The 27,699-nt window shown below is 36.6% G+C and overlaps 1 protein-coding gene across 3 annotated transcripts; it reads right to left on the bottom strand.

Moving 5' to 3' along the window:
- Positions 1 to 18,234: 18,234 nt before the first annotated feature.
- On the bottom strand, positions 18,235 to 26,818 carry LOC121886037. 3 transcript variants are annotated; one of them, XM_042395926.1, is made up of 11 exons: positions 26,798 to 26,818; positions 26,011 to 26,217; positions 24,567 to 24,768; positions 24,179 to 24,344; positions 22,171 to 22,264; positions 21,405 to 21,446; positions 21,184 to 21,240; positions 20,165 to 20,292; positions 19,724 to 19,859; positions 19,559 to 19,629; positions 18,235 to 18,610 (listed from the first exon to the last, which is right to left on the bottom strand). In XM_042395926.1, the coding sequence occupies exons 2-11, from the start codon at positions 26,213 to 26,215 to the stop codon at positions 18,377 to 18,379; spliced, it is 1,335 nt and encodes a 444-aa protein (XP_042251860.1). In that variant the 5' UTR covers positions 26,216 to 26,217; positions 26,798 to 26,818; the 3' UTR covers positions 18,235 to 18,376. The 3 variants fall into 3 exon arrangements, with proteins under 3 accessions (XP_042251860.1, XP_042251858.1, XP_042251859.1); XM_042395924.1 differs by lacking the exon at positions 26,798 to 26,818 and adding an exon at positions 26,353 to 26,578; XM_042395925.1 differs by lacking the exon at positions 26,798 to 26,818 and adding an exon at positions 26,346 to 26,578.
- Positions 26,819 to 27,699: the final 881 nt, after the last annotated feature.

Below are 27,699 nucleotides of genomic sequence, written 5' to 3' on the forward strand. Positions count from 1 at the left end.
CACTACAGGAACATTATATGGAAACATTCAAAACCCGCTTATCAATGATATTTCTACGCCTCCACTGATATAATATCAAAGAATAACTTATATATTGTCAGAAGATAGTATTTTATGTTTAAATGACCAGCGTGTGTGACTTTTTTTTTTTTTTTTTTTTAGGTCTGCAGGTTTCATTTATGGACTTTGGTGGTTATTGTCCTTCTATTTAGATTATGCATTGAATTTTAGAAGTGACAGTAACACAGCATAAAATACTCTATTACAAGCAAAAGCCATGCATTCAAACTATTGCTTAACTAAAAGTACATAAGTATTAATTATCTGTTACCAGCTTCTCATATGTGAATATTTGCTATTTTTCTGATATATTATATATATTTCTTATGTATTTGGGTTTTTGAGTCTTGGTCAGATAAATATATATAATACACCTTAAAAAAACACACACACACCCAAAAATCTAAAAACAAACAAACAAACAAAAAATCAACAACTCAATATTCTGGATTAATTAGATTCAATGGATTAATATAAATTGAGTGGACAAATGCACTTCATCAGTGTAAATGTCTCTAGTCTGTACAAAGTTTGCCACGTCCTCTTTATCTTATTGTGCGCCAACTGATACATGATATTACCTGATGTTGCAACAAAAGTGAGTAAAAGCACCCTATAACTTCCTGGTGACTTCAAAACTGTCCTCATCATGTAAGATGATCAGTTAAATCTTAAAAAACAGCTCTGAAGCAATCTAGTAACTAAGGTAAATATGCAATTTAGTGATGTGACCACGTCTTTCTACTCCTCTAATAATCTGAACTGCTGCATTCTGGACAAGCTGGAGATGTGACTTTGGGTTGAGTCTAAACACAAGACAAGCTTATAAAAGTATAAAATATATAAAAACTGGTTCAATTTGTAAAGATTATCTTTACTTTGGAGAAAGTTTTATTTTTCTTACTTTTGTCAAGTCCCAAACAGGAAGCACAAACTCCAACTGCATGTTTAATATGTTGAAAACTGCAGTTGCCTTTTATTACGTGCTTTGTGAAATCTACAGTGACAGATCCCACCTGAATAAAGAAATCATTATTCGGTCATATTGACTTGATGACCAGTTAGATGACCAAACACAAAGTTCTTCAACATGATGTAAGGCAGTAAATGGGAAATAATATTGAAGGGCATGTTTTTTGTGACCTAGGTTACTTGCCATAGTAGGGAAATTGTGGAGAGGGTTAAAAAGAAGAGGAGAAGAAGAGTTTTTTCGGGAGAAGTCAATTGTATTATTGGTTGCATATGCTAACATGTTGTGTGTAAACTGAGGACAATGACAAATAAAGTTCCATAAAAGTTTACCTTCACCTCCCGTAGTATTCTGTACAGCAGTGTAACACAGGAGGAGTGAACAAGAACTGAGTGACAATCATTAACTGAAGTGAACAATTACGGTGTTAAAATGCCATTTCAAAAGAAAAGAAGAAAAAACAAAGAAGGGTGGATGATGTGTGTTTTCACAAAATGGCAACAAATTAATTGATACTTTTACAGTTGGACAAAGACAGAGACATTTGTGACATTATGCCAGGCCCTGGGAGGTATGAAAAATCTTCTACACACAGAATAAATAATTGGGATGAAATTTTGTCTTTGAGAGGAATTTTAGATGAACACAACCCTGGATTGTGAGCAAAGGTTGAAATATCAGGATTGTTTTGTAAAGGAGAAATACCTGGATTGACCTTTCCCATGTCGACCCGTCCACAGAGTCAGGAAACAGCTAGTTAGACAATTACTTTTATTGACAAACTAAAAAGTAGATATACAACCAAAAATTATTACTTTAAAAACACAGACAAACTTTTTTTCCTACATTATAAAACCTGCTAAATTTTGCCCATTTTAGGTTTGGGTCTCAATTCTGGCACATCAAACATTGACAGAAAATTCATCAAATTACAACATGGAATAAAAGATTAGACCAATTGAAACTGCTTAAAGGCAATCATTCATATCCTGCTGAAATCAAGCAAACTGCATCAAGCAAAATGAATATAAAAAAATATAAAAACAATTAAATGTATTTACAAAAAACATGAGCAGTAACTTAGACAGCTCAAAGCTCTGAAACAGGAGGTCATTGACAAAGATGACTCCTTACATGCCCTGAACCAAACCTGAGGTGGAAGAATTGAAAGTAGAATAAGAAAATAAGCAAATGTGAGTTGGTCTCTGTTCCTTTCAGCTGTGAACACTTTGACCTGTTTCCTACTTGTAATAAAAGTCCTCCGATTCTGAGTCAGCAGCATTATAACATACATTTTACATATAACTTATGTAATTTATATGATTAGAGTAATCAAGACCAAAACATGAAACATTTAACCGAACAAGACACAGTTCGGGTTGATTTCAGTAATATGATGATAATCTCACTCATGAGTTCAGAAATTTTCATAATTATTTATTGTAATCTTTCTGAGCAAAGATGCCAGAAATCCTCTGGTACCAGCTTGTCATATGTGAATATTTGCTAGTTTTCTTATATATGACATATATTTCTTATATAATTGGGTTTGGGCTATTGGTCAGATGAAAGAATATGTTAAAGGACAGGTTCACAGTTTTTCAAGCCTCTCTTATCCAACAGTCAGGTGCCCAAATGAACACTGAAGTAGGTTTTTCTTGCCACAATCATTCCTCCTGTTCACACTGACCATGTTTCAATTCTGGCATATCAAACATTGACAGAAAATTCATCAAATTACAACATGGAATAAAAGATTAGACCCATTAAAACTACACAAAGGCAATCATTCATATCCTGCTGAAATCAAGCAAACTGCATCAAGCAAAGTGCATAAAACAAATGTGTCGTAAAAGATATAAAGAGAATTAGATGTATTAAAACAATATGAGCAGTAATTTAGACAGCTCAAAGCTCTGAAACAGGGGGTCATTGCCAAAGACTGGGGGTCTGGTCAGTTGCTGCTCTGCCTGGTTGGTAATCCAGCCTTACTTGTGAATATTAGCAACATTATTACTGATGCAGTAACCTGTAAGCAGCATTTTATTGCTGTCAAAGTGGAGCTAATCTTAACAAGGTTATATACTCTTGGCTTGGTTTTACATTTTAGTCTTTATGTGAAAAGAAGCTCTAGCCGTGAAATAAATGTAGTGGAGTAAAAAGTTTCCACCCTATTAACATACATGAGGGGGACAAAATGTTTGCAATAATTTATAATGCACTCCAGTTCACCACCATCACCCACTATAACCTCATAAATAAACACAAAGTTATCACCTTTCTGACAATGTCAACAAAAACTGAAAATGTATAAGTTTCGTAAAAGTAGAATTTATGTCAGAGCTGTTGTATTGGATTGTATTAGATTGCACAGGTGTTCCCAATAAAGTGCTCAATGAATGTACATATAGGATGTACTGCACATTTCTCACCAGCAGGGGGAAAGCATTAAACAAACTATGCCAAAGAGGGATGTTTGCTGATCACATAAGTGTTGTTTCTTGGTTGTCTTTCACTCACAATGATACAAATGTTACATTTAGACAAAAGATTTTTTGTTTTAAAAGTGGTGAATATTTAAAGAAAGTACAAAGTAAGACATGATGAAAGCTTTTCACTGTGAAACATATGTGCAATAAAATAATCTTTTCAGTAAATATATATATAATGACCACAACAAAATAGGACACACATCATGCTTAGTTTTAACAGAAAATAAGTTTATTAACACAAATTAACCAAATCAGACCAAATCAAACAAAATTAACTAAACATTCACAATATGGAGTGTGGAAATCGGTAGAGTCATTGATGTGTGATGTGCATGAATATAAAGTGTGTATGTGAGTGTTTTAAGATGCAAGAACGTAAACTTTATTTATTTATTTTTATTTATTTATTTGCACAGTAAAAGCAAAACAACATAAAACAACACAACAAAAGAGAAGAAACAAATTGTGCAGGTGAGATTTAGAAAACCCCTAGAGGCTTATGGGAATAATCTCACCTCATTACACATTATAAACGGATACAAAAGTCATTTGATCTACAAAAATAAACAAACAAGCAACCAAAGAGTCAAAAGCAAACATAAAACATAACCAAACTACAGAAAGAGAACTAAACCAAACCAAGTAGCTGAAGGGGAGAACAGAGAGCCGCAACCAGCAGCAGCCGTAAGCAGTCAGAGAAGAATGTGAGACTGAGCTGTGCTGCAGCCTGGACTTAAATAACCTGGGAACCCTGTGGACCCTCAGCTGTTGTCTGCTGCCCTCATGAACACCTCCAGAGGGAGCAGACAGGTAAATCACAAGGCCAAACAAAATGTGACACCCACCCCATCCCCTCCCTTAAGACGTTGTCCCATCAGGATCACAGCAACCAAAGCAAAACAAAACAATCTTCAAAACAACAACAACGACCCCAGCTGAATAAAATGTTTGGCCAACAGCTGGAGGACCAGCAGAGAGAGCAGACAGGTAAATCACAAGGCCAAGAAAAGGTGACACCTGGGGTATTTCCTGTATATGTGCATACAGGAAATACAAAACATTAACAAAATAGTAAGTCCTTGTATTTATTTGCATATTCACTTACAGCTTATAAAGCGTCTCAACAGCTATTGGATGGATTGCAATGAAATTTGGTACCTGTTACGCCAAGGATGAAATGTAATAACTTTTTTGAACCCTTCCACTAGTCTTTCATGTAGTGCCATCATCAGGTCAAAATTTATTTCTCATTCATGACCAATGTTCTTTGTTGGATTTTATAAATACTGAGGTCATGACTCAAAATTGCAAATCTCCTGCCACTTACTGTGTTTGATGTGATGCTGGAATTGAATATCTCACTTTATTTATTAATATGCCGATTATTTTCTCAATTGATCAATGTTTATTTTTTTTATACATCAGAAAATTGTGAAAAACATCCATGAAAATTTCCTACAAATGGTTAATTTTAACATTTGCGAATCTGGAACCATCAAAGTATTGGCGTTTATACTTAAAAATGACTGCAACAATTGATCGATCATCAAAATAGCTACCTGTTCATTTTCTGTTGATTGACTTATCAATTAATTGAGCTATAGTTTCAGCTCTACTTTCAACATTTCATTACAGAACATGCTTAGTATGGCACAATATATGTAAAAAGAAAAACCCAAAAAATCTAAAAGAAACAAACCCACAAACAAACAAAAAGACAATTCAATATTCTGGATTAATAATTGGACATTGGACATTATTAATTGGACAAACGCACTTCATCAGACTAAATGTCTCTGGTTTGTACAAAGTTTGCCACGTCCACTTTATCTTTTTGTGCGACTACTGATATGTGATGTTACAACGAAGGTCAAGTTCATGTCAATCCCTCTAATTTCCTGTTGACTTCAAAACCGACCTTATCACGTAAGATGATCAGTTAAATCTTAAAAAACAGCTCTGAAGCAATCTAGTAACGAAGGTAAATATGCAGCTGAGTGATGTGACCACGTCTTTCTACTCCTCTAATAATCTGAACTGCTGCATTCTGGACAAGCTGGAGATGTGACTTTGGGTTGAGTCTAAACACAAGACAAGCTTCTAAAAGTATAAAATATGTAAAAAACTGGTTCAATTTGTAAAGATTATCTTTACTTTGGAGAAAGTTTTATTTTCTTACTTTTGTCAAGTCCCAAACAGGAAGCACAAACTCCAACTGCATGTTTAATATGTTGAAAACTGCAGTTGCCTTTTATTATGTACTTTGTGAAATCTACAGTAACAGTTAAAGTAAACTTCTTCAACATGATATAAGGCAGTAAATGGGAAATAATATTGAAGAGCATGTTTTTTGTGACCTAGGTTACTTGCCATAGTAGGGAAATTGTGGAGAGGGTTAAAAAGAAGAGGAGAAGAAGAGTTTTTATGGGAGAAGTCAATTGCATTATTGGTTGCATATGCCAACATGTTATGTGTAAACTGAGAACAGTGATAAATAAAGTTCCATAAAAGTTTACCTTCACCTCCCGTAGTATTCTGTGCAGCAGTGTAACAGAGGAGGAGTGAACAAGAGCTGAGTGACAATCATTAACTGAAGTGAACAAGTACGGTGTTAAAATGCCATTTCAAAAGAAAAGAAGAAAAAACAAAGAAGGGTGGATGATGTGTGTTTTCACAAAATGGCAACAATTTAGTTGATATTTTTACAGTTGGACAAAGAAAGAGACATTTCTGACATTATGCCAGGCCCTGGGAGGTATGAAAAATCTTCTACACACAGAATAAATAATTGGGATGAAATTTTGTCTTTGAGAGGAATTTTGGATGAACACAACCCTGGATTGTGAGCAAAGGTTAAAATATCAGGATTGTTTTGAAAAGGAGAAAAACCTGGATTGACCTTTCCCATGTCGACCCGTCCACAGAGTCAGGAAACAGCTAGTTAGACAATTACTTTTATTAACAAACTAAAAAGTAGATATACAAGCAAAAATTATTACTTTAAAAACACAGACAAACTTTTTTTCCTACATTATAAAACCTGCTAAATTTTGCCCATTTTAGGTTTGGGTCTCAATTCTGGCACATCAAACACTGACAGAAAATTCATCAAATTACAACATGGAGTGAAAGATTAGACCAATTAAAACTGAATAAAGGCGATCATTCATATCCTGCTGAAATCAAGTAAAAACTGCATCAAGCAAAATGAATATAACAAGTGTGTTGTCAAAGGTATAAAAACAATTAAATGTATTTACAAAAAACATGAGCAGTAACTTAGACAGCTCAAAGCTCTAAAACAGGAGGTCACTGACAAAGATGACTCCTTACATGCCCTGAACCAAACCTGAGGTGGAAGAATTGAAAGTAGAATAAGAAAATAAGCAAATGTGAGTTGGACTCTGTTCCTTTCAGCTGTGAACACTTTGACCTGTTTCTTACTTGTAATAATAGTCCTCTGATTCTGAGTCAGCAGCATTATAACATACATTTTACATATAACTTATGTAATTTATATCATGTGATCAAATTATTTCTTATCCAGACTATGAAAGTAATCAAGACCAAAACATGAAACAAATAAGGCCTATATTTAACCGAACAAGCTCGGGTTGATTTCAGTAATAAGATGATAATCTCACTCATGAGTTCATCTTCCTTCCGTCATTAACAGCAAGAACACGCATTTCTCTTCATCTGCACCACAGGAACATTATGTGGAAACACTCAAAACCCGCTTATCAATGATATCTCTAGATATCTACTGATATAGTATCAAAGAATATGTCAAAGTACATACTGCAGTGCAATAAAAATACTGCAGTAAAAATACTCCTTATGAACATGGCAGGATTTACCTCCTACAGGGCCCCGGGGCAAAAGTTAGTATTTTGCCCCACTACACATGGGAGTAGGACTCTTGAGCCAAACTTATTTGTTGATTAATTGATTTGCTGATATGATCGACAATTAATTGCCAGTAATTTTCATAATTGTTAATTGTAATCTTTTTGAGCAAAGATGCCAGAAATTCTCTGGTACCAGCTTGTCATAGGCTAAGGAGGAAAGTGTTGTTTCTTGGTTGTCTCTCACTCTCACAATGATACAAAGGTTACATTTAGACAAAAGATTGTTTTATGACTGAAAGCTTTTCACTGTGAAACATATATGCAATAAAATAATCTTTTTAGTAAATATATATATATAATGACCACAATAAAATAGGACACACACCATGATTAGTTTTAACAGAAAATAAGTTTATTAACACAAATTAACCAAATTAGACCAAATCAAACAAAATTAACCGACCTTATCACGTAAGATGATCAGTTAAATCTGACACAGGTATCAAACGGGTTCCCAAAATCTACACGCAAGACCATCCTAGCCTTGCTTAGGGAACCAGATTTCAGCCTGTCTTCTATAATCACCAGCTGTCATTGAACAGCTCTAAACGGGCCTATTTAGTAAGGAATGCCTGACAGCTGGGTTGCAACAAAGTGTATTGGTGCAAATAGGTGTTGGAGGTTTGAAAGTACTCCAAGATGGCCTTCTAATAGGTCATCACTGGAGGAGGTCCACTCTGACGGTCGAGGGCATTGCCCGGTTTTATGGGGCAATGTCGATGCCCTGGCCCTAACAGTTTAGCCAGTTAAACACCTATAATAAACCTGTCAACCTGATTATGTACTGAAATTATACCTTTATCACATGTGCAGCAGGTTGATCTCAATCATTAAATCTAAACCTTTCAGATTCTATTAATTAATATATATTGCAAGTTCATCCTTAGCAAATTTCATTATAAATTTGTAATCCAAATAAATTTAAATCTCATGTCAGCCATATCCCAAGGGGGCGCCCTCTTACTTGGAAGGAGATACTAGAAGACCTCAGAGATGAGCACAAGTCAGGAACTTTGGTTGGAGTGTACAAAAATACAAACCAGTTTTATTTGGATTTTTTTTTTCAAAAATAAGTAATGCAAAATTCAAAAAGTAAAATACAAAAGCGTGAATAAAAACTTAAAGATGCAAAACAGGCAGACTCGTGTTATAGGTCATATTTATGCAGAAATAGAGCAAATTCTAAAGGGTTCACAAACTTTCAAGCAGCACTGTATGGTCTTCCACCAGGACATCTACCAGTTACATGCTGATGTTTTATGACTTTGTACAAAGCAATGACCTTTCTTTGACTGTCACTTATAACACATTCCGTGGAAAATTTGAAACTTCTACTTTTTTACATTTGAGGTTAAAATTTAGGGATGTTTGCTATGTGCAGGAAATCACAGCTTCTCCTTGAGTCTCAGGTTCAGTATATACTTCTTTATTATGTGTGTGTAAATTTCTTTCTCTTTTGTTATTCCAGGCCACCATCCAGTAGGTCCACCAGGTGCGTGACTGCAAATAAATTCTCCTAATATATAACACTCAGTTATAAATCTAATGTTTACAATGTCTACTTCTACCATCAGCTGTGCTTTACCATGTACTATACCTTCACCTCAGCCTCCCTTTACTTCAAACTCATTCTTTACTGTCTCATCTCTTTGTGTTTGTAGCAATACCAAAGCTTACATTTTACCAAAATTACATGAAATGAACACAGTCTTCAAATGGAAATTATGTACTCTTTGCACAAAAAGTGGCATAAATGTGTTTTCTGAATTTCACTAACCTGAATACCCAAGTTCCATGAAATTGTAGTAGTTTTAATACTAAAAAAAAGAAAGAAACATGTCTAACTTCACCAACTGCACACAAATGAAGTATAGGAGGAAAAAATTATTACATGATAATCAGGTCAGAACTATATTGAATTGCCATATACGCTAACATGTGGTATTCACGGATGGCTTTTAGGATGTTATTTTTATATGAAAAATGTAAAGTTCAATTTCGTTTAAAAAAAAAGTTTGCTAAGTAGTATGAAACTCAAACTTCTTTCACCACAATCAACCTCTTGCCAAATATTATTCACAATTTAAGCCCTACATTTATGCAACTAATTTGCATAAATGTAGGGCTTCTTCGAATTTTCCCAATTTCTTTCTGTCCTATTTTAACCAGTTAATTAAAGTTCAAATTATGGGATGGCCCCAGTGAGGCTACAGTACATAATGTTTCTGCTCATTACGTTTAGTTATATTGCTTCATTCTGTATTCATTTCAATGGAAAAATAGAGGTAAAAAAACATACATTATGCTTGCTTAATCGGTGTGAACCACATCTCCTGTCCTGTACTTCTTACACCTCTGCTGATATTGCTGCAAAGTTACAGCCAGTTTAGATGGAAATGGATGCTTTAATGAAACAAAACAAAGAACCTACAAAATCCCTGTTTGTAATGTGTTTATATTAATGTCATTCTGCATAGTAGTAGTATACACTCCTTTATTACATGTGTGTAAATCGCTTTCTCTTTTGTTATTCCAGGTGGAGAGCAAAGACGTGAGTGACTGCAAATAAATTCTCCTAATATATAACACTCAGTTATAAATCCACCCATACACCCACCAGTCTCAACAGCTATCAGATGGATTGCAATGAAATTTGGTACCTGTCCCCCTAAGGATTACATTTAATAACTTTTTTGAACCCTTCCCCTAGCCTTTCATTTAGTGCCATCATTAGGTCAAAACTTATTTCTTGTTCATGACCAAACCACTGCCATCATCCATAGATGTTCTTTGTGTTTAGTGCTAATTTAGTAGTATGTTAGTTGCATGTTAGCATTGTCATTGCGAGCATTTAGTTCAAAGCACTGCTGTCCTGACTTCTTCTGTTAAAATGTAACTTTTCTAGTATGTTCAATATTGCACTCAGTTTCCTCAGTAAAAGTGTGACATCCGGTCCTCCCGTAGTAAAGATTTTATAAATACTGAGGTCATGAATCAAAAAACCAAATCTCCTGCTGTTTAATGTGTTTGATGTGATGCTGGAATTGAATATCTCACTCTGTGTAAGCATCATCTCAGTACTGTCTCCCACGCTTACTTCAGATAAGGCTGCAACTCTGGATTTTGGTCTACCTATTAATATGGTGATTATTTTCTCAATTGACCAATGTTTATTTTTTTATACATCAGAAAATTGTGCAAAACACCTATCAAAATTTCCTACAAATGGTTAATTTTAACATTTGAGAATCTAGAACTATCAAATTATTGGCGTTTATACTTAAAAATGACTGCAACAATTGATCGATTATCAAAATAGCTACCTGTTAATTTTCTGTTGATTGACTAATCAATTTATTGGGCTTTCCTTTCAGCTCTACTTTCAACATTTCATTACAGAACATGCTTAGTATGGCACAATATATGTTAAAAGAAAAACCTCAAAAACAAAAAGACACAAACAAACAAAAAGAAAAACCAACTCAATATTCTGAGTTAATTAGATTCAATGGATTAACATAAATTGAGTGGACAAATGCACTTCATCAGACTAAATGTCTCTGGTCTGTACAAAGTTTGCCACGTCTTGTTTATTTTTTTGTGCGACTACTGATAAGTGACGTTACAACGAAGATCAAGTTCATGTCAATCCCTCTAATTTCCTGTTGACTTCAAAACCGACCTTATCACATCAGATGATCAGTTAAATCTTAAATAACAGCTCTGAAGCAATCTAGTAACTAAGGTAAATATGCAACTGAGTGATGTGACCACATCTTTCTACTCCTCTAATAATCTGAACTGCTGCATTCTGGACAAGCTGGAGACGTGACTTTGGGTTGAGTCTAAACACAAGACAAGCTCATAAAAGTATAAGATATTGATTAGATTTGTGAAGGTTATTTTTTGGGGGAAAGTTTTATTTTTCTTACTTTTGTCAAGTCCCAAACAGGAAGCATAAACTCCAACTGCATTTTTAATATGTTGAAAACCGCAGTTGCCTTTTACTTGTTTTGTGAAATATACAGTGACAGATCCCACCTAAACAAAGTAATCATTATTTGGTCATAATGGCTTGATGACCAATTAGATGACCAAACACAAAGTTCAGGCAGTAAATGGAATAATATTGAGGGGCATGTTTTTTGTGACCTAGGTTACTTGCCATAGTAGGGAAATTGTGGAGAGGGTTAAAAAGAAGAGGAGAAAATTTTTTGAGGAGAAGTCAGTTGTATTAGTGGTTGCATATGGGGACACGTTGTGAGTAAACTGAGAACAGTAATTCATAAAATTACATAAACGTTTACCTTCACCTCCCGTGGTATTCTGTGCAGCAGTGTAACAGAGGAGGAGTGAACAAGAGCTGAGTGACGATCATTAACTGAAGTGAACAAGTACAAGTAATGGTGTTAAAATGCCATTTCAAAAAAAAAAAAAGAGAGAAAAAGAAAAAAGGGTGGATGATGTGTGTTTTCACAAAATGGCTGCAATTTACTTGATATTTTTACTGTTTACATATCTGATATTATGCCAGGCACTGGGAGGTATGAAAAAGCTTCCAATTAGAGTTTCTACACACAGGACAAATAATTGGGATGAAATTTTGTCTTTGAGAGGGATTTTGGAAGAACATAACCCTGGATTGTGAACAAAGGTTAAAATATCAGAATTGTTTTGAAAAGGAGAAGTACCTGGATTGACCTTTCCCATGTCGACCCGTCCACAGAGTCAGGAAACAGCTGGTTAGACAATTACTTTTATTGACAAACTAAAATGTAGATATACAAGCAAAAATAATCACAAGGAAACTGTGCTCCCAGAATGCAGGCTTACTGGTGGTTCCTACAGTCTCCAAAAGTAGAATGGGAGGCAGAGCCTTCAACTATCAGGCTCCTCTCTTGTGGAACCATCTTCCAGATTCGGTCCAGGGGGGCAGACGCCCTTAAAACTTTCCTTTTTGATAAAGCTTATAGTTAGGGCCAACCAAGCTCACCTTGTACCAGCCCTTAGTTATGCTGCTATAGGCCTAGACTGCCGGGGGACTTCCATCGATGCACTGAGCTCCTCTCTCCTCCTCTCCATCTGTATGTATTCATTTACCATCAACGCATGTTACTAACTTGACTTCTTTCCCTGAGTTCTTTGTGCTTTCTCATCCGCAGGAAACCCCATGGACCGCGCTGACGTGGGGATGTGCTTCTCCTGCTGTTCCTGCTGTTGCTAGTCATGTATCTATTGTTATTGTTGTTGCTGTTGTTGTTCTGCTTCTCTGACCCACTGTGTACAGTATTGTAAATAACTTTGTAAATATATTTAACAGCCCAGTTTCTGTAGGGGTGGATGGCATTTTTTTTAATATCTTTCCTCCTGTTTCTGTTAAGTTAGGAGTTGTGTCAGTGATTTGTATTTTTGTTTCTTTATGTTTAAATAGGCAATTTTAGGTTGATAAGCTTTAGTTCCCTGTTGTTTGTTGTTTTGCTGTTATCTCACCCTGAAAGCACAACTATGAAATAAACATTGAAAGGCTGCAAAATCCCTTGTTGCTGCTTTTTTTTTTGGCAGCTGGGGAGATGGAGTGTCATTTTTATGTTGCACCAGGGTTTCTCTTAGGCTGGGTCATAACAATATATGACCCTCTACTTAGGAGCGCGTGGGTCCGTATAGACTGTCTTTGATTGACACTCCCCTAAAGAAGTAAAACACATTTCCAATCCACTGGAGATAGAAATATGAATGTATATTCAGACTATACAATATATATGTAAAAAACACAGCAGTAGCGTCGACAAAAGAGTCATTAAGTTTCATTCAGAGTATTCTGCTCATTCGTCATCCACCACAGTTGGATCACTCATTCAGTATACAGCAGGTTTAAATGTTTAGTGTGTTCATAATGGAGAAGTGACAGAATTGACTTTTGGTTTATTTTTGTGTGTGCTATTGGATAATATTCTCCCACAGTGCAATGCACAAAACAAATTGAGGGAGCTACCAAAAATATACCTCTGAGGAAGAGTGTCAGATGGATATATTGGATAGTTGCTTGTAATTACTGTCAAATACTATTTATATACAGTAAATCTCATACATTAATTGGAAAAGTCTGTAGATCTATTGGATAGTTGCTTGTAATTACTCTCAGATAATGTTTATATAAGGTAATGATTATTAAAATTATGTTTTTGTAAGCCATTTTCGCATAATCCGATTTTTTTGTATAGTATCAAACCAATATTTTTACCAGGAATTTACTGTAAATAGATGAGATAATCACATACAATTAAAGCCTAAAGCTCTCAAGATACCATTAATGGGTGTTAAAGGAGGATCATTTGAATATAATTTTACATAATTTTTTTGTGTTTTACATCCAGAAATTTGTGCTTTGATGGGGCAGTCTTAAGGATAAACTGGATAATTACAAAAGAATACTGTATAGAACAAGCCATTATTTAAATTAGGTAAATTAGGTTTATATTTTTTGGTTTTAATTTTACAACAGTTGGACTGTAAAAATGCAGATAATGTCTACAGTAAATATCTGTATTTTTAAAAAAATTCTTTGTAGAATAACTAAAGGTTTTTTTACCGTTATTTGACGGAAAGTGTTTTTTTACTTTTTTTTACTTTTTTTCACATTAAATTTAAAGTAAGAAAACCGAAAGTTGCCTTAATTTTACATTCAGTAATAGGATGTGTATTATTTGTATTTGTATTTGTATTTGTATGTAAATTTAACTTGATTTTGGGATCCTCGCAGATAGTACCAAAATAACACAGAGACATGGATTCTGACGCTGGATGGGCAATTTATTGAACAATAGTTATAAAATCAGGTTTTGGGCAGTTTTATTCATACAACTCAATAAAAGCACAACAGTCCTAAAAAGAGGCAAAATGTTAGTGCCAACTTCCCATGAACGCTACAGAAAAAGATAAAATCAGTAAGTGTGAACCACCTCAAAATCTTTAGGACCCAGACATGTAGGGGGTTACCTTTAAAGACAGAGTTAAAGTGCAAACAGTTACCACATCAGACCACCATATGCAGTGAAGGGGAGAGGGACGTCAATGGTACACTTCTGAGGTCAGGTCACATAAAAGACAAAAATACGAAAAAACATTAGCAAGTCCTAGCAGTTGGCACCAACATTCCCATGGCCATCCACCTATAAGCTGGATCCAGTTATAAATGATGAACACATGTACAAAAAGGAGGCACAACTAGCAGCAAGGTTACACAGGCAAAACAGCAGTGGCTATGACAACCCTCAAACAACTCAGTATCTAGTAACCCAGATCTGGCTCCAGGGTCAGTGCTATTTCAAGCAACCACAGGACATTCAAGGCAACCCAGGGGCATTATCAACTTACAATGCCTTCACTGTGATGAGCTCCGGTACAACAGTTACCTTCAAAGCAGGTTATCCAGCCTGCAGGGCCTGGGCAACTGATTGTTTAAAATGCCTTCCAGGAGACAAGCCTGTTCCCTAACCACATGGGACAAAATGCATCAAGAGTGAGATCTGTGTGCCTCCTACCAGTGAGCGGCAGAGGGAGGGGCTTCCACGGAGAGGAAAACGAGGAAAAAGATGGTGGCATGACTAGGCCAAAAGCCTACCTATCACAAGTGTTTAAAATAATATACACCGATCATTTCTTTGTATCTTCAGAAACTCTAATAGATTAGCTTTGCTCTTTGTTCGTTGAGACAAGCTGATGCAAATTTTTCTGCGTGTTCTCTCTCCTTATTGTACAATAATAATTTTTAATCTTCAACCCAGCAGCAGTTGTGTATTATTTCATATGTGTGTTTAGTGTTTTCAGACAATTTCCACATTATTTGGAGGTTTCCACTGAGATGTGGAGCTAGATTGAGTTCAGATGACTCCTAGAGCTCTTGTTGAGGAAGTGACAGGCTCAATTTATTATACACTGCCTTTTTGTGATCATGTAGCAGAGTTTTACCCAAAATGGCCACAAGATGGCTCTTTTGAAAAATCTCAGATAGCATTGCTGCAGGAATTTATAAATCCTCCTAATCCTACAGGGCCTTCTGATTGAGATTATGAGTATATGTTAGAATGCCTTAGGGAATGGGATGCCATTGGTTGAAGGGTCTGTCACACAGGTCAGATGATTCACAACAGCCCTAAAACAACTATGGTCAGTATTCAGTGGATGATTTCTTGGCTTGCCCATCAGGATCCTTCACAGACAAGAGCCGGGGCTCTCCCTGGTGAACAACATCGCCTGCAGGTGGGAGGTGGAACTGCAGCAGGAGCATCTATAGCACCAGATAGCAGAGGAGATGCTGCAGCACCATCTACTGACCATTCACATCCATCATATACTGGTCTACTAGACCAGGCTTTGAAGACACCTACATTGACACCTCAAGAGACACCATGTCTTTCTACTCCTATATGGAGCCCAGTAACAATGCAGAAAAAAGCACATGCTAACCAGCCCATGATGTCAACTCCAACATTGGATTTTTCATCTATAGCTGTAGAAGGAGGAGCATTTAGAGGTTCTTTGGAAAGTGCATTTTTTGCGCCAATGCCAGAATGCCCCAGTGGAGCTGGGAGTGTTCAATGTGTTTATAGACCCTGGAAGATAACAGAATTACAGGCTATTTTAAAAGATTTGTGGCAAAACATTTGCAACTGCCCTCAAGAAGATGGTAGTGCAGTGCAAACCTATTTCAGCAGAATTGGAACATGTTTGTGTTACCAAGTTGGGTCTCGTCTGTGGAGAAGTCAAACCAGCTAATTGGGACTCAGCTGCCCCATGTGAAACTGCAAAAACCTCTCCTTACCAAACCCAGTTGACTGCCTTGTCTCCAACTTGTTATGCATAGCAGCCACGATCAACCTTCTGATACCACCAATGATTCTGTGTGGGACAGACAGTTCATTCAGACCCTGGTGGATGGTCTGTGCCCAGAGATAAGAGTCATTTTTATCAGGCATTGTGTGGCATAGCAGAGTGCCAGACTGAATGACGTTAAGAGATATTGTATAAGGGCTGAGACTGTTGTTCAAGATGAAAGAAACCAATAAATGAAGAAATGAAGAAATCCAACAACAGCCAAGAAGCTTCAGCTGGTCCGGCCTGCCTACTATGCTTCAGCTGACAGAGGCCATGGATGAGGAGCTTCTCTTCTGACAACAAAGAAGAAAGCGATATCTGCTGGAGGTGTCATCAAATGGGTCACTGGGCCAAAGATTGTACTGCCATAATGCTAGAGGAATGGGATGGCGAATGAGGAACATCACGCCCAACACCTGGTAATATGTCTGTGAGCAGATTGTTTGGAGATAGGAATCAATCATCTCAAGGGTTGTGACTGTCTATGCAAGCTTTAAATCTTGCCACCTTTTGTCAGGAGGATCTTGAACAACCCCAAATAAGTGATTCTGAAAATGGTTTAGTATTGAAAAATCTGATGCTGTTGATGATTCTTTGACTGTTATGGTATGCCACTCCCCGACTGTTTCCAAGTATGATTATTGTTGGAATATAGACTATTTTTAGCTATACAAGAGTTGTATGATTTTGTTGAGGCTCATAATAGTGAAGTATTTGTGAAATATTACTCACATACGTATAAGTGTGTGTCTCATATGACACAGGAAGATGGAGATAGTTTGAAAGAGTGAGATGAACAAATAGGTAATGATGATGTATTATAACTACCAGGGTGTTGAAGAGATGGATTCCATACCACCACGCATCGTAAGTGCTAGTAACCTCTCCATGGCGGTGACCCTATACTGTACGCAAAGTACATGGGTTGTAGACTGAACTTCTTCAGAATTATGGTGGTGACATCTATGTGTAACAATGTTTGAATGTTTTGGTTTTGACTATGCATTGGGATGCTTTCATTTTACTATATGCTGAGTTTCTATTGAAATTTGTTAGTCATTAGCTCATATGCTTAGCATTGAGTGTAGACTTTAAAATGCTATTACCTTAATCAGTATGTAGTGTCTTACATTAATACCTAAGAGTTAAGTTGCATAAGTTGCATCACTTATATTTTTATATGCATTTATTTTCTTATTTTTGATGGTTATGGAGTATACTCTGAGTAGTGATAAGTGTAATGCCTATATATATATTATTATCTTTAATTGACTAGGCAGAATTTGCCAGTGACACAAATTATTTAACAAATTATGGATGAAATAGCACCCATAAAAACTAAGTTTATTTCTGGAGGAAATAGGTTGATTCTAACATAATGTACTGCTTTCCAAAATAGGAGCGTAATATGCCACTTTCCAAAACTGTTAAAAATCACTTTTAAAAAATAATGATGGTTTATGATGTGACAACGCTGTGGTTAAGGTCTGGGTAGGTTTAGGCACAAAAACCACTTAGTTAAAATGATCACTTGAAATGTGGTTTCTTCCTCCTTAAACATGACACTCATGGTTGAAACGTGAAGCAAATAGCGGTCTCCTTCCCCTAAGTCCATTATTGCCCTTAAAACCAATTATCTTGCTATCCACCCAAACTGCCTCCTCCTACTGAGGAAGTCACCTAATGTCACCTGAACAGCGTCACTTCCCTAGGTCATAATCACTATGGCCACTAGATGGCGTCAGTCATTCAAATGTAACTATAGGTCATCTTTGGTGCATGAATTTACAACCTATAATGTCCTTTTTCTTGGGAGGACAGGCTTGATCCCTCATATAAGCTTAAGATAAACTTTTAAATGCATTTTTGTACAAAATGACCGTGTGGACACACTGTGGATTTTGAAAGAGATCTTTTAATAGCCAGTATGAAGAGGAGGAATGATTACAGCCTGGAAAACCTCTTACACTGTTCATATTGGCACCTGACTGTTGTGTTAAGACGCAATGGAAAAATGGCGAAACCCGTAATTTAATATTGACTCTATAATAACAGAAGAGCTGACTACATTATGAGTGTGTTTTGGGCTTCATCAAGCTGAGTCCCTGCACGACGAGACACACAAGCTCCAGCAGCAATTTTGGTGGGAACTCTGGTCTGTCCCACTGATCTCTCAGCTCTGTCAGCGTCTGATCTGTCAAACAGAGGAGCTCAGCCGCCCAGCGGAGCTCTCCTTCTTCCTGCAGGGAGGCAGGCAGAGACTCTGGGAGTTTGACCTGAGCGTTCTCCTCCAGGCTGTTCACCTGGACAACAAGACAAGACACAGACAGACAGAGAAAGATGTTCTTGAATGTTGCTGTGATGAGATCAATACTATAATAGCAACATTTAGAGTATGTCAGTCCTTCCAGGAAATTGTGATTTTGCGAACGCGATAATTAACACAAACTCAAGAAATCTCCACAATATTTGCGAGAGCTTGCAATTTTACGAAATAACCTCAACTTTACTATGTGAAATGGCCAAATCACTTGGGATTCGCTTGTGATTTGGACCAATTGTGGCATCTGGTGTGGTGGTAACTTATGTTATCGCAGCACATTTAGCAAGTATTCAGGTGGAAGATGGACAAATCTCACCTGCCAACAAAAATGATCCCATAGACCGAGCAAAACATTTCCCAAATGTTCCCAAAGGAGGTTTGATTCAGTTAGTCAGAAGAACACAAGCTGATGTTATTCAGACAGCAAAGATGGACATAATCTACCTCATACATAAAAATGGGCACTTTGGAAATGAAACTATATTTTTACATTAATGCATTTATTTCAATGGCATTATGGACTAATTTTATATGGTTCTAATGTTGAGGTGAAAGTTTATTTAATAAAGTATTTAATTTTTATATAACTTTTAGCCCATCATTCTCATGTTCAGAATATACATTTAAAAATAAGCACTGAAATATATTTGTTTCTGTGATATCTAGTATGCCTTTTATCGAGGGAAATGATTACATATGACTCTTCATTGGTAGTAGGTTTTTTAAAAATCACATTATTTTCCTTTGCTTGCACTTTTTCTAAATTCCTGCAATTTTACCGCAAAAGGACTGCATAAAAAATTGCAAATTGTATCGTAATTGTCAAACAGTCTCTGCAAAATCAAACATTTTTTGCTGCAATAATCACAAAAAACTGCAAAATCCTGGAGGGACTGGCATGTAGATGTTGGTGAGGGAATAAACCAACCAGCTGCTGGAGGGCTCTCAGTGTTTCAAGACTGCAGGTAGCCAGAAGAGCTGCAGCATCATCTGGTAGAGCTGAGGAGAAAAAATAACAGAGAAAAATCTTTATTTTATTCATCATGTGCTGTAAATTCTGTCAAATCAGTGTGTAGTGTGTGTCAGTCCATACCTTCCATGGCGCTGACAAGCAGGTGAGCAGCATTCTTCTGAGAATTGGAGACTTCAGAAACATCAAGAAGATCCATGAATGAAGAGACAGCTGGAGACTGTTGACACTCAAACACTCCTTTACTGCTCTGATCCAACTGAAGAGAGGAAACAGAGGAAGAGATGTGCTGACTGGCCGCTGCTTTCATCCTGAACTACAACTTTGTGTCTCCAGTCAGTGATTAAGTTTAAGTCAAACCTTAAAGGAAAGGTTCCGTTTGTGTCAAGTCTTAATGCAGTACTAACGTGTCCATACGTGCTATTTATTCATTTTTAAAGATCACAAACATATATCATGTCATCAGTAAGTGATAAATGTTAAATGTTCCCTTCAGAAACCTCTGGAGGACCACACAGAGCCTCACACAGGTTTCACCCTGACTGTTGAGAACATTGGTCTTACTGTTTCTACCAGAAGAGAGAGAGCTTCTCTGTTGTGCAGAAGCTCACTGAGTTTTTTCAGCAGATCATGACGTCTCGACTCATGAAGTTCTTCCAGTGGCTGCAGAAGAGCTGCTTTATGAAATATGTCTGCAGGAAACACAACAGCAGTTACCATTTAATCCAGTGAGTAAAGTAGGAAAGTTCAACACAACATAACGAAGGTCGATGTAATGATGCTAAATTTGTATCTGATATCAGGTTTTCACTGTCTGTCAGAAAAAAATAAGAAATATTTTTACATGATGTTGATTACTAAACATTAAAAAAAAAACAAACAGCCATCTTCTGCCCTCCTCATATACATCCAGACTACTTTTTATACTGATTTCTGATCACCCTAATTACTGTAGTTGTGTAACCATTTCTAGTCTTTTCTCTGTATGTTTCTTGGATGATATGATGTAGTACAGTCTCTGCATTGCACTGATGATGATAATAATAATAATAATAATAACAATAATATTCCGCCAGTGTAGCAGGATTAAGTACGGGACGGTAGCAGACCCTCCATGAAATTGTGATTTTGCGCAATCATTAACACAAATTCAAGAAATCTCCGCAACATTTGTGATTTGCAAGAGCTTGCAATTTTGCTAAATTACCACAACTTTCTCACATGAAATGGGCAAATCAACAAACTGCTTGTGATTTGGACCAATTGTGGGATTTTGTGTCATGGTAACTTATTTCATTGCAGCGTGCTGGAAGTGATTAGATATGACTCTTCATTGGTAGTAGTTTTTTTCTTTAAATCCCATTATTTTCCTTTGTTTGCAATTTTACCACAAAAAGAGCACATAAAATCGCTGCAAAATCAGTTTTTGCCACAAGAGGGCAGCTAACATGTGGCAGATGATGAACACCAGGTTTTTCAGGTGATGACTGATCTTGTTGATGATGTAGAAGTCTCAGAAACTCGGGTATCAAATACGATTTAAATGTGTTTACATTGTGAAGACATTTAAGACTCAAACTGACCTTCCGTCAGCTCTTGCAGTGTCTCATCGTCTCCGTCTGTGCTGACCCTCCACCATCCTGCCGAGGTTTCCGTGGCGTCAATTTATAAGTTATTGGATATAAGATGGAGTCAACACCAGCAGCATCAGTATGACAGTGAAGACAGAGATGAGCAATAAACAACAGAACTGAGCTTCTCAGTAAAAATGAGTTGAAAAGTTGATAGAAAGCTAAAAACAGACCTTTGTTATAACGTTCCATATTGATGAATCGAGGTGGAATTCCTGAACAAAAGTGAAGAAGAATTTATGAAGTTGTGTGCTACAAACTAAATCATTGATCATCTGTCTGACATTTAATAATAATGATTGAGTTATTACAGCCGATGATGTTTCACCGAATAATTTTGTGAATTAACAATACCTGGTCACATGAACGACTTACTTTTCCTTCACAGAAGAAGAACTCGTCTGTAGCTTTTAGATGGACCATAACACTTATTTACCTATTTATCATTAATGATTAGTATCTTAACAGTTTAAAATGGTTTATAACTCACTAAAATGTAGTTATAAGCAGATATAAGGACATTTTAAGTGTTTATTTACTTCAGTATTTTATAACTTCTCCTATGGAGACCTATTTTATATTATGACAGCTGTGTTTTATTATATTGTCATTCATTATCTGTTCATTCAGCGAGAAATACTTCAGGGTGTCAACAGGAGGTGTTATGGTTGTTGACTATTACATCAATAAACACTTATATCTGCTGACAGCTACATCATAGTGAATTATGAACCATTTATTATCTCTCTATAGACTGATTTTTAATACATAACAAAGAGTTAAAAACATGTTTTAACTCTTTATAGACTAATTATTACTGATAAATAGGTGGGGTAAACAGGAAGAGATAGCTTCCGTCTTTTCTTTAAAAGAACGTGTTCAAACTGTGCAGATGTGATTTACAGCAGACGCAGTAACAGAGACAGAGTTGTGTCTCACCCAGAGTATTGTTATCAATGGTGATCTCCATCAGGCTGAAAGCAAAGGTGACATCTTCAGGAATAGTGAAGATTGTCACGTCCTTCTTCTTCCTCTGAAGGAACAAACACAGCAGGATCACTGAGACACGTTTACACTCACATATTTCAGGTGTCTATTATCAGGATAAAATCCAGACATGATTTCAAGGGTAATTCTTGTGATTCTCTATATTTTTCTTCCTGACAGAAATACTTTTCAGAGACTGAAACTGTCATCACTATTATTATTCTTTTGAGCCATTTCTAAACAAACTAATAGGACCAAACTCTTCACAATGAAGGAACCCAGTGCAGTGGTGTGGCTCACTAACATGTTACAGCCTCTGCAGAGGATGAATCATGACCATGGACTGAGACATTACAGAAGCACTGACTTGGACTGAGGAAGGACATGACAATTTTGTGAAACTCAAACAAGCAATGACCACTGCCCCGACCTTGGGCTTGGCAACAACCCTTTACTCAACCTGTTTGTGAAAAAGAGAGGTTTATGTCATCAGTACTGTGTGATGTGCTCATATTCTGTGTTTATAAATACCAGTTTATGTGCTGGAAATGGTGTATGCATGGTTTTTTGTGTACGTATCATTTATGCATCTGGCCCCTGTAGTCTAACTCTCATCAAGATTGGATACTGTTGCAGCAGGGCTGCCACACAGCGTTAAAGTGATGGCAGCTACATCACTAGCCCTATTAGCCTTAAGAGGATCAGAGGGATATCAGACCCTTAACCTACTAGTTCCTCATGCAGTTTCCTAAATCCTAATGGAACACAAAACGAGCAATTTAACACCTGCAAGAATGATGCATTACAATGATGTCCTACTAACCCTTCCAAATGTCACCATAACCCGTCCTGTACTTAATCCTGCTACACTTCCTGTCTTATACAGACAGCAGGTTGCTGTCTGTATAAATGGTGCAGGATGCTTTCGGTGTACATGATTTCAGGACATTGTGGAAAATGAGAGGATTTATAACATCCGCAGGTAAACAAATTGCACATGCATCACTGGTCTCTAACCTGTTAGAATCTATTTTACTCACACAAGAAGTGACTGTGTGCAAGTTTGAGGCACGTACCAAAGCACAGGACTCGGTGATGCAAATGTCTAGTGTTTCTTCTCCTATAATCCCTTCTGTCTCCTTAGCTGAACTGGTTAAAGCCCAGCAGAAAGCTCCTACAAAAGAGCGAAAACTGCCAAAATGTTTGTTTTCTTATCTTACAAGACAGACACAAGGGAAGAAGGACAGGGGGGATGGTAGAGACTGCAGACAGATATTGGTACAAACAAAAAATTTAGCTGAGCACATGCCTTCTGAGACATGTTTTGAAATTTTAAAAATTGTAGAAAATAGAGTTATTGTCTATGATGAATAATACAAATAATCTTTTACTCCTTAGTTGGTTCTTTAAGTTAATCTTTAGTGTAATTATTGGAGTCTGATGACCCAGACCTTCATGAGTACCTCAGTCTCTAAAAGGATTATCATTTTTAAATTATTAATTCACCTTTTAACTGGATTTTTAACTTACAACTGAATCATGAAGACATCTCTATACTCTTGGCTATCCAGTAAAGGTGTCAAATTTTAAAAGGAACATGAACTGCATGTTTCAGTTGAACAAGTTACAGTTATACAACTAAAAAATGCAAAATCAGTAGTGAACCTGAGGACAAGATGGGCGTCTTCATGCTGTTCTTGATTGTTTGCTTGTTGAGAATCACCAGTTTTTTTTTTCTTTTGTCAAAAAATGTCCATCTCCTACTTTACATGTTGTTTTTCTGCTAAACAGGAATCTTGACTGGCTTCTGAGTTTGAAAACATTATTGTCAGTTTATTGTTCTGACATGAAACAGACTTTGACTCTGATCATCAGTCATTTAGAAATTATTTGTAGCTCATATCTTTTGACAGTAGTTTTTATTCTCTGTAGTTTTTCTCTCGAAGACACAAACACTCACCCACAGCAAACACGCAAATTTTTCCCACACTGCCGACACAAAGTTGTCCGTTCCAGTTTTGCCATAAAACGTGACATCAGCAGTGTTGTAGACCGTCTGGTAAACAAAAGTCAGCTTCTCCGTCTCCTTTAGTTTCAGCATGTTCACCATCTCCTCCTTTATCTTCCTGCAGGGAACACAGACGAGAGGAGGAGGGTTGATGATATTTAATTAAACATGAGAATATGGAATTAAACCTATCAAACAACACTTTGTTATTCCCATGTGAGATCTTTGATGAGTTTTCAGTCCATATTCTTACCAATAATTGACTGAGAGGCCTTCACATGTGGAAACAAAGCAGAGAAACTGCAGTTTTTCTGACACTCAGAGACAAACAGAGACGTACTTGTCAGCGCAGCTCTTCCTCAGTTTTTGGATGTCCACAGTCTTTTTCTCCAGAGTGAAGGAGGACACTCCATCCACAGTGTCCACAGCTGCAGACATTTCCAGTCCAGCTTTTGCTGGATCAACTCCTGCTGCTGCACGGCCTCCACTGCTGTTGTCACTAAGGTTCTCAAAATCCTTCATCAGAACCTCCTCTGTGTATTCTGCAGGGACATTTTACCTCAGTATCTCAGAGCTTTTTCTAAATATTGCATAATTTTCACTAAAGATCTCATAATTTTGACATTTTATGCTACTAAGGAACTGTTTGTTTTTTATCAGAGGGAAGTAGGGTGGCTGGGGTGTAACTTCGTTTTATAAATATATATATATATATATATATATATATATATATATATATATATATATATATATATATATATATATATATATATATATATATATATATATAGGTGATGGCTATAGTTTAGAGTAATATTATATTTTACATAAAAAAACACGAAGATCTTATTAAAGATGTGTAGCCCACCTATCCCTAATCAGGGATCGGCCCTGAGTTCTTTAAATCAACTACCTTAATGTACAATAGATAATACTTAGATGTTATCTTGTTTCTCTTTTGTTTATGTACACTATTTTATTTGTCTTGAGTCCCTTTATTCACTGCTAATGAACTGTAATACACTTATTAGACTCAGCTTTATTTAAACTCACTCCTTTAAACAAAGCTGTCACTGATATCCACTATTAAATACTTCTAGTGAAGGAAATAACCAAACATTACACTGGAATTAGTTTTAGAAACAATGAACATAAACTGGGTTAGCTACACAGTGACTATAAGTCCATTCACTTTAATAATGAGCTAATAAACAAACAAACGTGAACAACTGTACAACAAACTTCGAGTATAGGTATCTCCACCTGCTCTCAGAAAATTACAGTCACACGATTTTACTCACACTCTACTTCCTCTCTCTCTCTCTCTCTCTCTTTACACACCTGTGTGATCCCACTCACTTAAACCAATGAATGACGAGTATTAACTTACTCTGGAATACTACTTCCTTTTACCACTATGAACTCTTCAAAATAAAACAAATATTTATCACTATATATTTTTTTAAACTTATTTATTCCACTGAACCTTTTAATCTTTCAGGAAATAGCTTTTTAACCATATTTATGATGTATCTTTTAACCTTGAATTAATTTAATCTTAACATCAACTTTATTACAATGTACATACATTGTAACAAAGTTGGTATTTTTAGCCTGGCTACATATGAATAATACTTTTGTACTTTTACTGTGAAACTTTAGCTACATGAAGCTGATCATCTGTATTTTAAATACAAGACTTCTAAATGTAATGAAGTATTTTTATAATGTGTTTTTGGTACTTTTGCTGCTGTTTACATATAGTTTTGTGTCAGAAAACACACCTGGGGAGATGTCCGGCTCCTGCAGCAGGTCGAGCAGTGTTTGATCGCTGATCTTGTACTCGACGGTTGACCAAAAGACTTTCTTTTTGACTCTGACTTTGACCAGAGTCAGCATGTCAATCTTCTGCTTGGCATTTTCGTTGTAGATGAGATCTCCCTCCGCGCCCAGACACTTCACAATTGCTTTGGTTCTAGCTGCAAACATCTCTGTGGACACAAAAACACGAAGTCCTCGTTACTTCCTGTCAAACTGAGTTTACGGTCGGTTAAAAATCTGAGTTTCAGATCTTAACGCTTAAAAACCTCAGCATGCAAAGCAGAAAGATCAGACCGACTCTTTACCTTGTTTTACTCTTGTGGTCGAGCTGCTTCTGTCCTCTGCTCTGTAAGTCGGAGTTTGACTGAGACACGAAGTGAAAATAGCAGTGCAGGAAACTATGGCTCTCAAAACAGTGACATACAGTTTGTTTCCTGCTGCACCTCCTTTCTCCTCTTACTAACCACGCACATATATGCTCCTTCACACACACCAACACACACATTTGGTGAGCAGATAACTCGGTTACAGCACTCAGCTCTGTTCCCAAATTATCCCATTGTTTGTTTGTTTTCCCTTACAGTGTTTTGTGAATAAAATGTATGGATTGATTAATTCTACTGGTCCTTTACACTATTATGTCCCTAGCCTCTATAATGTTTCTTTTACTATTTAAATCATATGGATGCTACTGTATAGAATCACTGACATTTGTAACACCTGACAGTGTTACCTCAAGATTCAACTCACCACAAACACAGCTTCACAGAGAACTTTCACTTTAAGTCTGTCTTTTTATTAGCCACACACACACACACACACTTACACAATGTAAATTCACTTCTCCCCCTTCACTCATTCATTCACTTCCTGGAGGGCTGACAGTCCAGTTTCTTGAAGGTTTACGTCCTTAGTGTTCATGGGTCAAATTTGACCTATATTTGAATTTGTTAACAAGCACTGAACAAAACACTAATTACCATCCAGTAAAATGTTTTATAAGTTAAGTGACTTATTGTTCATCCATAGCAACAATGTATATAAATATGTAGATATGTATACACACTTCAATCAATCAATCAATCAATCAATCAATTTTTATTTATATAGCGCCAAATCACAACAAAAGTCATCTCAAGGCACTTTCCACATAGAGCAGGTAAAGACCGTACTCTTTAATTTACAGAGACCCAACAATTCCCCCATGAGCAAGCACTTGGCGACAGCGGTAAGGAAAAACTCCCCTTTAACAGGTAAAAACCTCAAGCAGAACCCGGCTCTTGGTGGGCGGCCACCAGGCCAATGAGAACCCCCACCAGGCCAAAAAAAATTCTAATGCCAAAAATAACACCAAATATCCATTAATTCAGAAATCAATAGCGCTTGAGAGCCTCTGTGCAGCACTGTTCCGAAATGTGAGTTGACCTCTGTGTCATTACCTGAGAAACTCTTGGTAACGTAGCTCCTTTTGAGGAATGGGGCAGTGCGTGTAGTGTGTGTGTAGCAAGTCAGTGGTTTAGTGAGAGAGCAAGTGGCAAAAAAGTGACAGTGAATGCAACATAAGTTACCATGGTGATCTAGCCAGATTAAAAGAGAGCTACCTTCGTGACATTAAAAACCCTGGCTTTAGGCTCAACATACCTCACTAACCC

This window comes from Thunnus maccoyii, chromosome 19 (genome assembly GCF_910596095.1).
Source record: "Thunnus maccoyii chromosome 19, fThuMac1.1, whole genome shotgun sequence".
NCBI classification, from domain to species: Eukaryota; Metazoa; Chordata; class Actinopteri; order Scombriformes; family Scombridae; genus Thunnus; species Thunnus maccoyii.

What these genes read in the sequence shown, in the direction of transcription:
- LOC121886037 (XM_042395926.1), bottom strand. Translation starts at nt 26,215, where the DNA reads ATGTTTGCAGCTAGAACCAAAGCAATTGTGAAGTGTCTGGGCGCGGAG. An exon ending in CATTGATAACAATACTCTGG is followed by an intron (nt 21,447 to 22,170) that starts GTGAGACACAAC and finishes ACTTTTGTTCAG; the next exon opens with GAATTCCACCTCGATTCATC. An exon ending in ACTGCAAGAGCTGACGGAAG is followed by an intron (nt 20,293 to 21,183) that starts GTCAGTTTGAGT and finishes TGTTTCCTGCAG; the next exon opens with ACATATTTCATAAAGCAGCT.